Here is a 17,325-nt window from a genome sequence, read left to right as displayed (position 1 = left end):
ACCAAAAGAAATAGAATCTAAAGTAAAACAAAACAAAACAAAACAAACAAACAAACAAAAAAGAATCAGGTAGCCGTGGTGATGATGCAGCTGTTTCTCTAAGATCTGTTTTTACATTTTCTTCATTATACATTTCATTATTTAGAACAGCATTGTACAATAGAAACTTAATGGAAGCCACATATGTTAATTTTAAATTTTCTAGTAGCTGCATTAAAAAGTAAAAAGAAACAGGCGAAATTAATGATAATAATATATTTAATCCACTGTATCCAGAATAATACCATTTCAACATACAATCAATGTAAAAATTATTAATGGGACATTTTATATTCTATTTTTCTTACTCCTTGCTTTCAGTATATATTTAACACAGCACATCTCAAATCACACTAGCCACATTTCAAATGCCCAGTAGCCACATGTGGCTAGTGGTTACCACGTTGGACAGTGCCGATTTAGAACATATTCCTTTAAACCTTAAAATTTTATGGAAACAGATACATTAAAATAGAATATAAAGATTTTAGAAAGAGCTCTTAATACTGTTAGATTACTAGAAAAAGGGATAAGTATGTTGAAAATACCTAATAAATCAGTGGAGTAAAATAGCTATCTGATGGTATTCTGCATTCCTTAAGTTCCTAGAAAATATTGTAATAATAATTGCAAGTTGAAAATGAGGGAAAACTAGGACACAGCCCACTCTCAATCTACTTGAAATAGGTAAGTTTTCTATCAACAAACCTGCATGCCCACTATGGTTCTTGCAGAGTTACAAGGCAAAGGTTTCACAGGTGTCCTGGCTCTCTGGGGGCATTATTTTAGAGCTCTGGCTCTGAGTTTGAGAACTTGTAGAGACAGGTAGAATCCCCCCACAATGAAGCATTGCTATAGAAACTCTTTGAAAAGATTGTCATTGATTGCCTGAATTTTTGAGGCTAACAAAATGCAAAGAACAATTATAAATCGTCCATCTCAGGTGGATTCAATATAGAATTATTCAGGACAGGAATCTGTGCGATGTCTTCATTTCCTGAGACTTTACATGTAAAAATCTTTGTTTTAGCTCATTAAGTCAGGATAGGTTGTTTTTAACTCAAATTTGTACTTAATTTGAAGTTTTAGAAGAAGAGTAGGGCTATAGTTTTTGTCATCTAGTCATAGCTCCCACTCTACCTGCCCTCATATTATCTTTAGTAGAAAAAACTTACCACCTGAGAGCTATAAAATATGGTAGACAAATTGTTTTCTTTGGTAAAATGTTTCTTAAAAGTTGCAAAGTAACATTTTAGCCAGTAAAACCAGAAACCCCTTTCTGTCCCTTTTTAAAGATGTCTTTAAGTATATTGGTTTTAAGAGGGGCAAAGTAAGGAAAAATGTTAAATTCTAGAACAACAGTTCTCTGCCCAGAGCCGTATAATTGAGGATTTTGTTGCTGTTGTTTTTTACATTATCAGTGGAGTGCAGTTCCCTTTCTCCCACTCCTGTCATGCAGACTTTAGGGAGTCAGTCTGAATTTCTTGCTTGCTCTTTCTTGGATTGATTTCTAAGAGATCTTTTTTCCATTTTTTTTGGCACCAGGAATTAAATAGCTTTAATTACTTGGATCTGTACAGACTTGCTGACCTCTTTAACCTCACTTTGTTGGAGAAGGCAGTGATCGATTTCTTAGTGAAACATCTCTCTGAGCTCCTGAAGAGTCGCCCAGAAGACATTCTAACGCTCCCTTATTGTCTGCTTCAGGAGGTCCTGAAGAGCGACCGCCTGACCTCCTTGAGTGAAGAGCAGATCTGGCAGGTAAGGGCACTCTGCGTGGGTCCTCTTTCGGCGTGAAGTCGTGATTAAAAGGAATGATTAAATGTGAAAGGATTGAGGAACGACGACAACGATTTTGTCTGGTTTGGTCCACATTGGAATTGAAGTCCTAGAAGTCAGTGCTCCTTGATGGGCAAGTAACTGGAGAACACCAGCCCTTGAGGCTTGAGGCCTCAGCCCACTCAGCTTAACTCAGGGACTCGCAGGTGAGGTTCCTCACACCCTCACCGTGGTTTCCCAGAACCTAAGGTGGTTACATCAGAAAGAGTCAAGGGTTTTTATTCCCCTGCGAAACATAGTTACTTAAACTGAATATGAGAAGGATGGATTGTAAAGTGGTATTTATGCCTATTTAAGACCAACGGAATCAGAATAAATTCTGGGCTTTCCTGTAAACAATTCAGAAACCTTTCTTTGTTGCAGCAGAGAGCAGCTGGGACCTTAAATGAGAGGAAGCTCTCCTCCCTTCACAGTGGAAAAATCTCCCTCCTTAGTTCATTCTGCATTCATTGCTATTTTCCTAAGCCCTGCTTTTTCACCTGACATAGCATTCTTTTCAGATACCCTTTGCCTAGGGGACAGGAGGATGTTTTGTGTTTTCAATTTGATTATTCAATTGAAATCCATTTCTGCTCATCCCCAGTGATTATCCTTGAACAATCCACACGGTGTCTTTGGGAAACAGTCAGAGCCCATCTTCCCCTGCTTCTTATACTGTCTGTCTTACTCTCTGAAGCAGTGGCTAAGCCATCCTGTTACTTCTAGGGTGCCATACTTTCAAGATTTCATGATCATTTGAAAAATATTTATATACAGAATACAAGGGAAAATATGAAGTCTTCTATTAGTTGATGAGGCAGTGAATACCTTGTATCTTATCAAATGACATTCAGAGAATACTTTAATTCTGGACAAAATGGAGTCATAGGTAGCTGTTAATTATCAGCATCTGATTCTACTGATTGCTAATTTTCCCAATGCCTTTCTCCCTTATTTCTTTCTTTATCTTACTTTAATCAGCAACTTCCCTCTTCACTGTTGCTTCCACCAGTGAGGATAATAAGACCTGCAGTGTACCGAGGGCCTTTCAGGACCCGGGCTCTTTGCAGACTTATTAACTTATCATCACAACAGGCCTGAAGGATGGTTATTATCATTCCATCCTCCAGACAAGCAAAACGAGGCTTCAGTGTCTTGCCTCAGGGTTACAGAGCAGAGCCAGCCTTCACATCCAGCTTTGTTGACACCTGCCCTCATCTCTCCAGTATTCCACGCTGTCTTGAGAAGAAAATATCAGTGAAAAAATACAAGCCATAAATTACTTTCTGCTTCTTAGGTATTTCTCATCATGGTTGTTCAAGCAGAGGTCAAAAGTGTTGGTGAGGGTGAGTTTTTGGTATGAATTTTCATTACCTATGGAAAACACAAATCATCAGAATTACTCTGGTCAGCTCAAAGTGAGGAACTGCCAAATTTTTCTTTCCTTCCCAAAGGGAAAAACAAAGACTTAGAATGAATTCTGTATTTAATTATTTCTAACCTAATTGAGATGTGAGCCAACCATCCTTGTGGCTTCTCTTCTTGTGGCACAGTTGAAGGCACTGCCCGATATCGACATGGTAATGTACAGATGTGTGAGTGTCCAAAAAATTCCATACTATTCACATAAGAGTTATCATAATTGCCTCTCTAAATGTTACTAATTTTATAACGTAGAATTTCAAAAGCTGCTTTCTGCTGCAGGCAATGTTTTCTTATACCTGGTCCTCAAGAAAGGATTAAAAGACTCACATAAATATTATCAATTTAGTCATTCAGTAGGCAATAAGAAACTGTTTTTGCTTTATCTTAGTAAATAAGTAATTCCCTCGCACTCAACCCAATAGATAAAAATCAAATCAGTCCAGTTATATTGCTTCAAGTATAGTTAAGTTCATGATTTTTGCTGAGGTTATACTAGTAATGCAATATACCATGGAAGAATCTAATATTCAGCCCAGGGTGAAGATTGGGTATGCCAGAGGATTAGTGTCAGGGTGCTTTATAGAAGTGAAACTTGATGGACAGGCTGGAGACAGATCTACAGAATCTCATTAAATTGCTGAATTGTTCATTACGAAACGTTCTCACTGTAATAAAGTGCTCATTGACTTTGACAAATCCCTATCCCATGTCTTAAAGAAGGACAGTGAAACAAGGGGTGTTGGGGAGAAAAATGGAAATTGGCACAAAGTAGGACAAGTAATAGAAAAGCGGATGGAGGGGTAGTGCTGTTTGATTATGTGCAACTGGTAACTTATGTGAGAATGCAGCAAACATACACACACACATCTACGCATGTGGCTCTTCCACTGTCTAATCTACTGATAATGTAATCTGGGATATTCCCTTTATTTGGCAAAAGGCCCAATTTTTACTATTCACCAGACTTCATGCAGTTTGGCTCTAAAGATGTGTCATAAGAACCATCAAGTTATCCTCAGGGAACAAACTATTTTTTTTTTACTTTTTCCTGCTGTCCCTTATCCAGTCCCTTTCCTGCTAAAATGTGTTGCAGGCCGTGATAACCATTCTGTGAATTTGGAAACCTATGAAATCCCCCAAGATCGTGCTTTTTGTCTCCTCTTTTTTTCCATCTGACCTTTTAAAACTTTATCTTGTGTCCTCTCTCACAGAAGCCTTCTTCATCCCCCCGAGACATTTTTTTCCTCCCTTCCATAGCCTGAAACTACTTGGTGTATTCATTAACTTCACTTTATATTCACAGGTAATGTGGAGACTGCCCCATATACACACTTTTTTTTTTTCTTTTAACATCTTTATTGGAGTATAATTGCTCTACTGTGTTGTTTCTGCTGTATAAGAAAGTGAATCAGCTGTACGTATACATATATCCCCATATCCCCTCCCTCTTGCGTCTCCCTCCCACCCTACCTATCCCACCCCTCTAGGTGGACACAAAGCACCGAGCTGATCTCCCTGTGCTATGCGGCTGTTTCCCACTAGCTATCTATTTTACATATGGTAGTGTATATATGTCAGTGCTACTCTCTCACTTCGTCCCAGCTTACCCTTCTCCCTCCCCGTGTCCTCAAGTCCATTCTCTACGTCTGCATCTTTATTCCTGGCCTGCCCCTAGGTTCTCCAGAACCATTTTTTTTTTAGATTCCATATATATGTGTTAGCATACGGTATTTGTTTTTCTCTTTCTGACTTACTTCACTCTGTATGACAGACCCTAGGTCCATCCACCTCACTACAAATAACTCAATTTCATTTCTTTTTATGGCTGAGTAATATTCCATTGTATATATATGTGCCACATCTTCTTTATCCATTCATCTGTCGATGGACACTTAGGTTGCTTCCATGTCCTGGCTATTGTAAATAGTGCTGCAGTGAACATTGTGGTACATGACTCTTTTTGAATTATGGTTTTCTCAGAGTATGTACCCAGTAGTGGGATTGCTGGGTCATATGGTAGTTCTATTTTTAGCTTTTTAAGGAACCTCCATACTGTTCTCCATAGCATAAACACACTTTGGATATATAAGGACAGAGAAGTCCCCTCAAAAAATCCTTTTTTAAAAAAGTTCAGTTCGATTCAGCTCAACAGTTTGGTCTTAGGGTTCAAGGCCAGCAATTTCTCAGGTTGCAGATGAAAGACACTAAATTGGTTATTGGGCTCAAAGAAAGAGGAGACTAAAAAATGAGCAAATCAGCCAAGGAAGAAACATGGGGCGTGAGGTCACTGGCATCCGTGACCTGGCAAATCTCCACTGTTTTATTTTGCTTTCCGGTTTTAGCTTTGACTTAGGATTTTGTTTCAACAGGGCCCTGTTAAATTTCTCCTGTTAGATTCAACGTATATTTTCAGACTACTGAGCCAGGGGGTCCTGCTCTAAAACTTAGAGTGAAATCATGAAACAGTTCCATACCACTCCCACATATTAGGTCTGTTTTCATTTCATAGGAAGTGCTGGCTAATCTGTTTTTTCTCAGGAAAGTACATTCTCTGCCTTTTATATCTCAGGTTCTCCTTTCTGAGAATGAGGAGGAGATTACTTTCCATGAGAGTACAGTTTGTAGAAAAACCTGAATATAATGTAAATTCTTACATTTGCTAGCATAGGGAGAAAGTGTGGCTGTCCACCCATCAGTATTTATTGAGCACCTACTAAATGTCCCAAACCATGGAGTGTAAGGCAGGGTACAGGCTAGCTAACTCCATTTCCCTCTCCAGGCCTTACCGCAATTGGGAGGGATCCTTCTGATTTTAAACCATTATCTAGCTCTCTGGATTATTATTTCATCTCTGAAGTAGCAGAAACAAGAAGGACATTTAAAAATGGATAGTTTGTGGAAGTACAAATGGGTATTTCTCACACGCCTATTATGTGCTGGGCACAGTGTTAGAAGCTAGATCCTGGGGTAAAAAGCTTTATAAAAGTGTTCAATTATTAGGTTAAAGAGATTTATTAACTTTATTTCTGAATGTGGAGAAGTTTTATTTACCTTTAATTATTAATCTATTAACTGCTTCCTACTTTTATCTTACTTAAAAAAAATTAATTAAAAATTAATTAATTTTTGGCTGCATTGGGTCTTTGTTGCTGTGCGCGGGCTTTCTGTAGTTGCGGTGAGCAGGGGCTACTCTTCGTTGCGGTGCATGGGCTTCTCATTGTGGTGGCTTCTCTTGTTGCAGAGCATGGGCTCTAGGGGCGCAGGCTTCAGTGGTTGTGGCGCACGGGCTTAGCTGCTCTGCGGCATGTGGGATCTTCCGAGACAGGGGTTGAACCCATGTCCCCTGCATTGGCAGGCGGATTCTTAACCACTGCGCCACCAGGGAAGTCCTTATCTTACTATTTTATAAGGATAGTACATATGTCAGTGATTTTCTTCCTTTATTAACCTTGGGTTGAGGGCTCCTCCTTATATTTTGAGTCTAACTTTGCCTGGACTTCAGTGGATAACAGGACCAAACAATTCAGTGGTCACATCACTGATGTCAGACAAGATCAGACCTTAGCAGGGAGGGTCCCCTTTATCCTAGTCATGTCCCATTTTAGTTTGGCAAAGAGGGACCATGTCACCTGGTTTGTGGCTGGGGAGGTAATCATGTTTACATCTGTCTTTGATTCTACATCCCCAGAGGCAGAGGCTGTGCCTGTAGGGTTTGTGTTGAATGCTACCGTGTTGTTCTCTTACACTCTATAAATAATAAATAAAAACAATAATGTATAGTTTTCATATTAAAATGTACTGAATGGATAATAAGACATCCTACTATTCCTACAGAAGGCTGGATTTATTCTAAGAAAATTGGTATACACAGAGAGTTTCACCTTTTAAAACTGCGTTTTTCCTGGTATTTTTGTTGGAAATTTGCTTCCATAAGTCATACTGTTAATAACACGTTCGCTTTATATCTCTAGAGACGTAAGTCACATACTGTTTAGAGTAGTCAACCACCTCAGATGCGGTGATTTTCGTTTTTGACAAGCCCCTCCTGGGCTTTTATCTACTCCACAAACTACCCACCTTAGAGTTTGATTTAATCATTTTCCTCAAAAGGAGTCCCAGAAAGTGAACAAAAAGCTACTATCCCTTTATAGTTGGGAAATAGACGACACTAGTGATGTACTCAGCTTTCGCCTTTTATCTCTTAGATGATAAACTGTCCCAAATGCACGTCTGACCAGGGAGAAGCAAGGACTTCAAACAGTACTGTGTGTCCAACAATACTATCATAATACTTCACATTTGAATATCACATCACAGTTTCCAGAGTGCTTCTTCGTCTCGCATTGCTTTGCGCTCCTTTGCTTTGTGTCACAAATGGGAAACTGAAGTAACAAAGCTAGAAATCAAATTCACGTCTTCTAATTCTTGGGTTTTTCCCACTTTGGCCCACAGCTTCTAAATGCATAATAGAAGTGCAAAAATACTTGGGCGTGGTGGACGGAGAGGTGCATCAAATTAATCCCATGACTTTAAAAGAAATTAGGAAGGGTTTGGCCATTCCTGTTCTCTGGTGTAGTGCCTGCAGATTGAAGGGGTAATGGCCAGCTCTGCCTGCCTTCATGCCTGTGTCACGTTGCTAACTCTGACTCTCTGCTCCATGTGCTTAATTCAATCTTTCGTTCATTTTAAAGAGTCACCGAGTGTCTACTCCACCCAATCGCGTGCTCTCAAGCACCGCTGCTGCTGCTGCGTGATGGGTTCTGGGCAGTCGGTTGCAGAAAGGTCCCATGTGGCCCTGCTTTCATGGATCTCACAGAGTCTGATGTGGAACTTTCCACTTGCTATTCTTTCCCCCCGCGCCCGATTCCTTCCCAGTGGGGACCGACCTGTGCCAAATAAGAGTAGTGATTTCTGTGCTAATTTTGGCCGTGTTGAAATGATATGGGTGGATTGGAAAATGAAATCCTTTTGTTTGGACATTTCAACACCACCCAGTGTCCCTTTGCCTTTTCTTCAGTGCTCTTTTCATTGGTAATTCTTGTTCATTGTATGTGCCCTCGAAACAGCTTTGCAAACCTTTGTCCATCCCTGTAGTACAGTCCAAGCCTCAAAGAAATCAAACTGCGGGTGACCATTTAATCAAAAAATTCCGCTAAGTGATGTCCTCATTCTTAACGCTAGGACCTTGGTAACGAGAAATGGAATAAAATACTGTGACCTGAGAACTCTCATTCCCTCATCCCCCCCGCCCAAATTGCAATCTTTCATCATATCTGCACCCTTCCTCAGTTTAATTTCATATATGCATGTCTCATTACTATTTGTTTTTTTTTTTTTTTTTTTTTTGGAGAGGCACTTTCTGGGCTTCTTCATGATATCTCGTTTTATTTTTTTACTTAACCATTCCTTAAAGTAATTAAATGTGTACCACTTCTCAATTTTCTTCCTGAAACTTCTGGCATTCCCTCCCAGGTAGCTACAGTCTTTTCTACAAATGTGATGAGGATATCTCCATTTCCTTTTTGCTAAATGTTAGTGAAGAGAATAAATAGTGGTTTGTTCACATCCCAAATAGTGCTGTGCCTGGAGGATGTTTGATCCTTTGGAGGGCCCCCAGCTAGACACTGAGCGCTTCTGCTATTTCAGGGCTTGGTGCTCGAAGCTGCCAGAGTGTATATTTAGTCATTCGTCCTGATCTACATGCAGCGGATTCCTCTGGGAGGACTCATCCCCGAGGAGCTTGACTAGTGGCCCTGCTGTTGTTTGTCTGGATGGTGTGCCTTTGCGGGACACATGACCCATTTATTTCAGAGGGACTTTGCTCCAGCTGATCCTCAGCGCTAGAGCCGTGTGTTGTCAAGTAGCTGTGAGGGGCAGTGATTATCGGAAATTACAGGAGACCTGACTTGTATTTATGTGCTGCTGTTCCCATGAGTTAATAGTTCTTTTTCCTTCCTTTTTTTTTTTTTTTAAATGAGCACAACAGAACAACAAGGCGATTTATGAGATATAACATATTTATGTTCTCTGCTTCTAATTTTCATTGTGATTCATGTTGTTTCCAGACTGATATTTTTGTTGTTGCTACTGTGAGAAGGAAAAAGATGACTGGAAAATATTACTTATGCATTGGTAGCCGGCAGTAATATTGCTGCTACCTGGGTTATCAGGGATTTAAAAATAAAACCCAACTATATGCTAAACATGAGGTGGAAACCTCGAGGCTAGGCACAGAAGTTCATCAATAATAATAGCAGCAATGATAATTTTTACAATCCTTAGAGAGCTTTATACTTTTTAAGCATTTTTGCACACATAATCTCATTCAAGTCTCTCATCAGCCTCGTTAAGGTTGATAAGGCAAGTATTACCCAGATTTTAACAAGTGAGGAAATGGAAACTCACAGAGGATAAATGGTTGACTCCCTTCACAGTACAGTTTCAATGTGGGTCTCACTGTATTCTCTTCAAATACTCCAAATCTCTAAGAAAACAGAAACTCAAAGTACCTGATACATCGTCTCAAAAGTCAAAGTGGTCATATTACTCTGTAATGAGTGAGCCAGCAGTATACGTTTCCTAATAAATTACCAATTTCACTTTCACCTGTTGTGCAGCTCTGGGAAGTTGCAAAAATGACTCTAATAAAAGTCATACACGAAAGTGTCGCTGAGGGTCTTTCTTTATCAGAGCCTGGAAAATTGAGGCTCTAGATGGTTTGTTGAGAAGGAGTGAATGGCGAATTCTGGCAGAGGTAGGGAACCGCCTTTCATTCCTTCAGGGTATAAAGTGATAAAGTGTAAAGCAGGAAGAGAAGGCCCATAAGGGAGGATCACTTAAAAATCCGATCAAGAGATTTAAATCAGTGTGAAGAAGAACCTAGAGCGTGGTTATTTCTGCTGCAGCCCTACAGACTGCGTGGTGGGAAGTCTGCAGACTGTTGTTAGAGTGTGGATGGAATAAATGGAAATGATTAATCATGATATCTTCATTTTATACCCGAATATTGAAATTGAGAAATTTATGCAGCAGAAATTGACAGCTGGGTGATGGCCTAGATATGGGGTTTAAGAGAAAGGGAGAAAAGTATTAATTCATTAGTATTGATAAATGTTAGTCTCTTTCCAGTAGAAGTGAGCCTGTGCCGCATGTCCTGCATCGCCAAACTATTTCTATAGGAATCCTTATCAAGCCAGTTGAGTGTTCGCTGGCCATGGTGTTCATGCCAGTTGGTCATGTCAGACCATGGAGATCACCTGTTCTGGGCATTCTAGAGGAGAGGATCTAAACTTAGCCGTGGAGTGACCTGGAGGCTCTAGACTAGTTTATATTCCAAAGAGATGTCTGGGGAAGCCTTGGCATTTATTGTTGAATACTGACATCCTTACACCCTGCTGCTCCCACTCCTGCCTCCAGGACTTGTGCTACAAGTGAAAACAAGGAAGAACATCTCTCAACTCAACACACCTGGAGGGGAAAGGTGGCCATTCTAAGACAGTAATCGTGGGCTGCCTTCAGAGATAAAGATAATTCTTATACTTCTTTTGTGTCCACAATACAGAGTAATGCATTCTCTGTGGTGAGGTTCTCCTCCTTAATCTGACTACCTCTTTGTTACTTGAGATGCCACAAAGGAGGGATGAAAACAGATTTCGATATTCTGGTAGACAAAACATAACCAGGAAGAAAAATTCTCTTAGCAAAAAAAAATATTTGATGGGTTCTAAAGATAAATAGCACAGGTTTTTGCATTGTTGCCCTTTGTCTATAGGAAGTATTTTTAAAAAATTTCTTTTATAATTAATTTATTTTTATTATTTATTTCTTTATTTTTGGCTGTGTTGGGTCTTCGTTGCTGTGTGTGGGCTTTCTCTAGTTGCGGTGTGCAGGCTTCTCACTGCAGTGGCTTCTCTTGTTGCGGAGCATGGGCTCTAGGAGTGTGGGCTTCAGTAGTTGTGGCATGCGGGCTCAGTAGTTGTGACTCACGGGCTCTAGAGCACAGGCTCAGTAGTTGTGGCTCACGGGCTTAGTTGCTCTGCAGCATGTGGGATCTTCCCGGACCAGGGCTCGAAACTGTGTCCCCTGCATTGGCAGGTGAACCACTGGACCACCAGGGAAGTCCCGATAGGAAGTATTTCAAGTCAGTTCCAGTAAGTGGCACAGATATTACTTATGCTTCAAGAACAGAAGCTAAAAAGAGCCGGGCCAGCTGAATGCACTTATCTTCTTTGTGTGTGTTCTTGTTGATGAGAAATGCCCACATGCCACCTCCTCTGGCCACACAAGGAAATCAGGTAATTGAAGTAGTGATGGATGGTGCGCTGAAGTTTAAACGTTTTAGGAGGACCTGTCTTATTAACACTTTAAAACAAGTGAGCATAATATCATTAATTTGATTAATTCATTTGCTCTTAATATAGCTTTTAATTTGTAATTCTAGGTGAATTACAATGTAATTTGGCATAAATTATACTAAATTGACTCTAGGTCAGCCAATCACAATGGAAAATTACTCACAGCTGAAAGTAAAACTAGACTTCTCCATCCAGAAAGGACAACGCTTAGTTAAGAGACAGATAGACTTTAGGGGCCCCTCTGTTCGGCTGTGAGAAAGACATTGAACCTGCCGAGGGCTGTAAGTGATTTCTTATTCTGCCCACTGCTGGGACTGTATACTCTGGAGTGAAGCCCAATAGAAAGAGTAAATAATAAAGTAAACAAAGGGGTTGATTTGTCAGGTTGCCAGGTCCCCTGAAGAATCTTTCTGCTCTTTTCATCTCTTGTATGACTTAGGCCATGTAGAGGGGCTGTGTAGTGCTTTCGAATGATGAATTCCACACCTCTTGGGTTCGAGAGGTTAGAACAGGTACTGACCCAGGTCAGCCTGCTTTTCATCATCCTGTTCTGTGAACCAGCTAGGAAATCTTTTAAATCCCATGTGCTGTCAGTATCGCAAAGCCACTCCTATTTGACCAATATACAGACTACCTTCCGGGCAGAAGGAAGTTGTGCCTTAAAAGCCAGTGCCACTCTGGGAGAAGAACGAAGCCCTCAGGAGATGACAGAGCCCGGTCATTGATAAAGCTTGCTGGAGGCGCCTGTGTGCACATGAGAAGTAAGGTGACTACTGAAGGATGGGGTGCTTAAGGAATTGGTGGGAGAACAAGGATGGATTTGGAAAATACTTGCGTTTTAACCATGTGCCGGATATCTTCCTTTGAGAATTGTCTCCTATAAAAACAGTCAGAATGAAAACTTTGAAATGCTACAGAAAGTCATATGACAGATTTAGTAATATCCTGCTTGAGGTATATTTACATGTAAGTAGAACTGTGGGAATTTTGTGCATTCTCAATACTTTTGCTGTGAGCAATTAACCCATAAAATGAGGTCTAGCTATGAGTGGACAAATTTTGCTAAATATTGCATGGAAAATTCCAGGCTGTTTTTAATAATTCTTTTTACTTTGTTAATTATGTACCCTTAGCGTATTGTTCCAACTCACAATCTAGCAAATAAAATGGCCTAAGTTTTATGTAACAATTTTGAGTAGAGAGGTTAAAAACTACCCTGTCCCCTGTCTCTTACACATATACAGGTGGGGTTCACACCATACACACGCTTGCAGGTAGACACACACACACACGCACACCACAGGTTGCATGCATATTAATTTTTGCAGCTAAAAAACTTTCCTTTGTTTTGCAATACTGACCTGAATCATAATTACTCTCATTATTGGCTGGTCGATCCCAAGATTAAGGAAGAAAATAGAAGTCAGGAACTTATTTTTGCTACTCCAAGTGTATATTTCATTCATCATCAATTTTTTAAAGATATTAATGTCTGTAGTCTGGATTGTTGCTCTATGAATGCAGCTGTATATTGTCTCAATTTTCTCCAAATCCCTTTTATGACAAATTTTGCCTGGCCTAGCACAGAAATTTTTATTCCTTTTCCCCGAATATTCTTCTTGATATCAGCATAGGGTTGGGGGGTTCCAGTCTCTCCTGTCCCTGTGATTTCCAGTATAGCTTCATGTTCTTAACTCAAAACCACCCTTATTTGATCCATACCCTCTGATGCATGAGCTCCTTTGAGGTCTTAATGGGGTGTTCTTCGAGAACAGTAAGGATTTGGGGCAGAGGAACTAGTACTGAAGTAAGCAGAGCAGAGGGGTTGAGAGAACACATTTACAGGGTATTTCTGCCCTCGGTTTTATCTTCTCATCATTTAGAATGCCAGCGGAATAAATGGGTCTGTTAATCAAACAGCACTGAGAGGTTAGGTCATTGGAAGCCTTTTTAGTCATTTTGTGCTTTTCAAGAGTGAATTGGTTAGAATTATGCTGAAGACCCACTTGAAGCCTCAGCTGATAACCCTACCTGTGTTTTATAACTCTGCACCGTCAGAACTCATAATAAGTCAAACATTCTTTCAGTGGTACTCATAAGGGAGGGGAAAAAAGCCCCACAAATTTAAGAGTAATTTCAGATTGTAAATGAAAAGGAGAGGCACGACTGTGCATTTGCACCAATCATGCCTTCCTTTCATCTGCTCTGATTAGGCCTGGTGCGGTTTCATCAGACCCCTCCATCACCGAGCTGTCACTCCAGCCGTCTGTTGATTGAAAACAATCAAGGCTCTGATGGCACAATTATTCTGACCCTTTAACTAGAGGCTGCTGTGATAATGAAAGGTTGATTATGATAGTTTGTGCCTCTTTCAGTTTGCCAAGAAGGTTAATTTGGGCATCAGACGGATGTTTAATGGGCGCTTGCTGGCTACACTGAGGTAAATGAGAACGTGCAGTCTTGGATATTGCACGGATATAGTTTGGCTGTCAATCATTGTCATTTGGAGTTTGTGCCTCACACTCTGGAAATCACATTTTATTTTTTCCTTGGGATTTAATTTATTCTGTGCCCTGAGGAAGTTCTTTCACTCGGTGACCTTCACAGCAGCTTTCTCTGCCTTTTTTTTTTTTTTCTTTTTTCAAATGGAGCTCAAAGGCACAACACATCTAGAAGAGCATTTTTCTTTCATTTTCACTTAAAAATGGAAACTTTAAAAATCCATCCTTATCACTGCCTTCCAATAGAGCAAATGTTTCCATCCCGGTTGTGCAGTGGGGAAGTATAAACGACAGGGATACTCTGGCCAGTTTGCTAATGCCGCAGCTCCCGCAGTTGTTCTGCCCTGTTTCTTACACCAACCAGCAAAGCTAGTAAATTCAAAATGGGCGCATATATGGAACTGAAGGCTCCATTCTCCTTATGTTTCTCTCAGCAGCATGTCTCGGAATAGTTTGATGAATTCTTGTTTCCAAGGGCAACATCTGACTCCTTTTCCCTTCTTGGGAAGCATGGGGGAGGGGTTGAGCCAGGGAGACAGATATTTGTCTGCAGGAGTACGAAGGTTATTAAAAGTTGCAAATTTCAATTTGTATAATCCCAGCGCCTAATCTTGTTGCTTTTTGAAGCATAGGGTAAAAAAGATGCAGGCACCTAATAGTGCTGGTCTTTACAATGTGTAGCTCATTACAATCTTCTTTTATGCATACCTTTTAAAAAGAAAAATAAAGGAAAAGAAGAAATAAAGGAAACCTTTAATTCTGTCTCCAAGCTGTGCATAGTGGTCTCCTAGATTAGGCACCTAAGAGCCAGAATCATTGTTCTGCTTTTTCATTTGTGTTGTCTTCAGGTTTTTTTCCCCCAGTGAACATTCAGCAGCATATTTCTACCTAGCCTTGGACGTTTTTTCTCACATGTCAATTGTAAAACAATTAAGTCTATAGATGTTAAAGTGACAGCATCATAATGATTATAATTTTATTTCAAGTGTTCTATCTTCACACTATTTATTTCTTGCTTTAAAAAAAAAAAAAGCTATTCGTTTTTGAATGGTAAAGAGAGTCATTAAGCGATAATTCAGTCTCACGTGAAGAGGCTCAAAAAATGAATTAAGTCATTGAATCCAGTTACTGTTTTAATGCAGCCCTTATTTAAGCAACAGTGCTGTTTAAAATATTTTAAAAGATATGCGAATAGGATTGTGCATATATATATGTAGTCTCACCAGATTCTTCACTGCACTAGACCACAAATGATGATTTTTGTTTAGCTCTCTGGATAGCATGCATAAAATCACCCTCAGGGATGCTTAGTAAAGTTACTGATTAGTTATGTCTTGTTTTTATTCCAGCAATGGGGAGTAAAAAGTTAAATAGGGGTGAAATGTATCAGTCAATCAAGAGAGATTTTTTCGGTATTTAAAAAATAGTGTGACTTGTCACAGTGGTATCTATATTTTATTTTTAGATTCACTATGTTTCCAAATTAATGAGACTTACGAAAAGAATTTCTTCTTGAAGTATAATTCATTCTTTCAAACTGTTTTTTGTCCAAGCCTGACTGGGTTTCTGCCTTCCCCCAACCTGTTGAACCCTTTACCTGTTGTGGAAAACTGATATCCAAAAACCAAGGACTTTCCCTATGTCCTCATAAGCTCTCCATCACATTCCCAGAACTGTGCTCTCACGCTGACTCTGTTCACTGAAACTGCATCCCCTCAGCAGTGATGTCCCCCTTCAGAGGGTCCTCAGAGTGTCTCACACCTCATCTCCCGGCCTGGGCTGGCATCTCCTCTTCTCGCAGGGCTGGCAGTCATTGGACCCAGTTTCTCTTTCCTCTTCAACCCTTCTGTCTCCGCCTTCGAGGTTCCAACACATTGTTCCTCCTAACCTTATGAAGATGTCTTGGATCTGTGATTTCTCATAATTCCCACAGATTTCCTTCTGGGTGCCTGGCCCTGGGACTGAGACACGCTCCTCCTCACCGGACAGCCTTTGGAACGGCTACTACCTTCTAGTACTCCTTCCCTCACCCATTGCAGCCCCTTCCCCGCTCACAGGTCTTCTGAGATTGTCAAGCCACTGGTTCTCCTGCACTGGGCCTGTCTGCCCACATACCCATTTTCCGCACACGACTATTATAAATTGGCTCTCTAAGCCACTTCCCCCACTCAAAAATATGTCATTGCTGTGCTAAAAAGAATGTATCTTCTTTGACAGAAATATCACTTGTATATTATACTCAAAGGTGCTTCAAGGTGCGAATAGAGGATTCAGCGTTCCCCACTTATTTATAGGGTGATGAAATGAAGTTGGAGAACGCAGTGTGAAGTATTCTTTTCAGGCATCAGTAGGCAGGGTGAAATTCACATAGTGAAGGAGGTCAGTGGTCGGCATGGCATTTATGTGTGTTCTTTGCAACTCACTGAGGGTGTAGGCCCTGGCACCGCAGCCCACCAGCTCCATCCCCTTGATAGTAGAGTCTGGCCCCTGACCGTGTTTAGTCATGGGCTTCAGGTACTGGGTTCCCCACTCCAATCACTGTACTCTGTAGCTCTAAATTAATGTTGAAAGTGACCTTTGAGGATTCTTTTCTTTTTACTTGGAGGCTGCCAACATTAACCCTTAAATGCAGCATAGGTACTTCCTGAACATCTAAATTCATCACAGTACCACTTGTTTGAGGGATTTGACTATCTCTGTATCTGTGACCTGGGGCAGCTGCTTGAGCCTGTGAGCTCCTTTTGGTCATTAAAGGTTTCATTTCAGGTGGGGAGTGTATGTGCCAGTGAACCTGTAATTGGTTCATTATTATTGAATCAGTTTATAAAGAAATATTCAAAGGCTTGATGCCCCCAGGATGCTCCAGGGCATGCTTACAAATTAAACAGCTTTTTAAAAAAAACTATAAAGTTTAAAAATGTACCAGCAATATTTAAAACACCCATGAGGGAAATGGAACACATAAAAAGATGGTTTTTGCTTGTGTCTGAAAATCTGCCTACAATAGACTGAATCTTCCAAACTTGTAGGATTTTTCCTCCCCTAATTTCATACTCCCTGAATATATTTTACAGGGATATATTAAGACACTTGAGGTTAAGAGTAAGGCTTGAGCTTCATGGTATTAACAGAGCTTGAAAGTGAATGGCAAGTAAGACTGTATATATGTGTACCAATGAGGATCTTCT

General features: G+C 40.3%; 1 protein-coding gene across 16 annotated transcripts in view; it reads left to right on the top strand.

The window, feature by feature from the left end:
• Positions 1-17,325, top strand: part of KLHL32 (kelch like family member 32) — a 233,644-nt gene that overhangs the window by 152,488 nt on the left and 63,831 nt on the right. For 6 of the 16 annotated variants that reach the window (XR_014267505.1, XM_082475232.1, XM_082475239.1 and 3 more), the window contains one exon: positions 1,585-1,800. The exons of 5 other annotated variants lie outside the window; for them this stretch is intronic. Coding sequence is in view for 7 of the 11 variants with exons in the window: in XM_082475232.1 (XP_082331358.1) it covers positions 1,585-1,800 (216 nt within the window). In the remaining 4 variants the exon portion in view is untranslated. Of the gene's footprint in view, positions 1-1,584; positions 1,801-6,383; positions 12,403-17,325 lie in introns of those variants that run through there. 5 more of the 16 variants (XM_082475240.1, XM_082475233.1, XM_082475238.1 and 2 more) reach the window with 5 other exon arrangements.

Source organism: Balaenoptera physalus (genome assembly GCF_965194825.1).
Source record: "Balaenoptera physalus genome assembly, chromosome: 9".
Taxonomy (NCBI): domain Eukaryota; kingdom Metazoa; phylum Chordata; class Mammalia; order Artiodactyla; family Balaenopteridae; genus Balaenoptera; species Balaenoptera physalus.
This window is presented reverse-complemented; position numbering and strand designations above follow the sequence as displayed.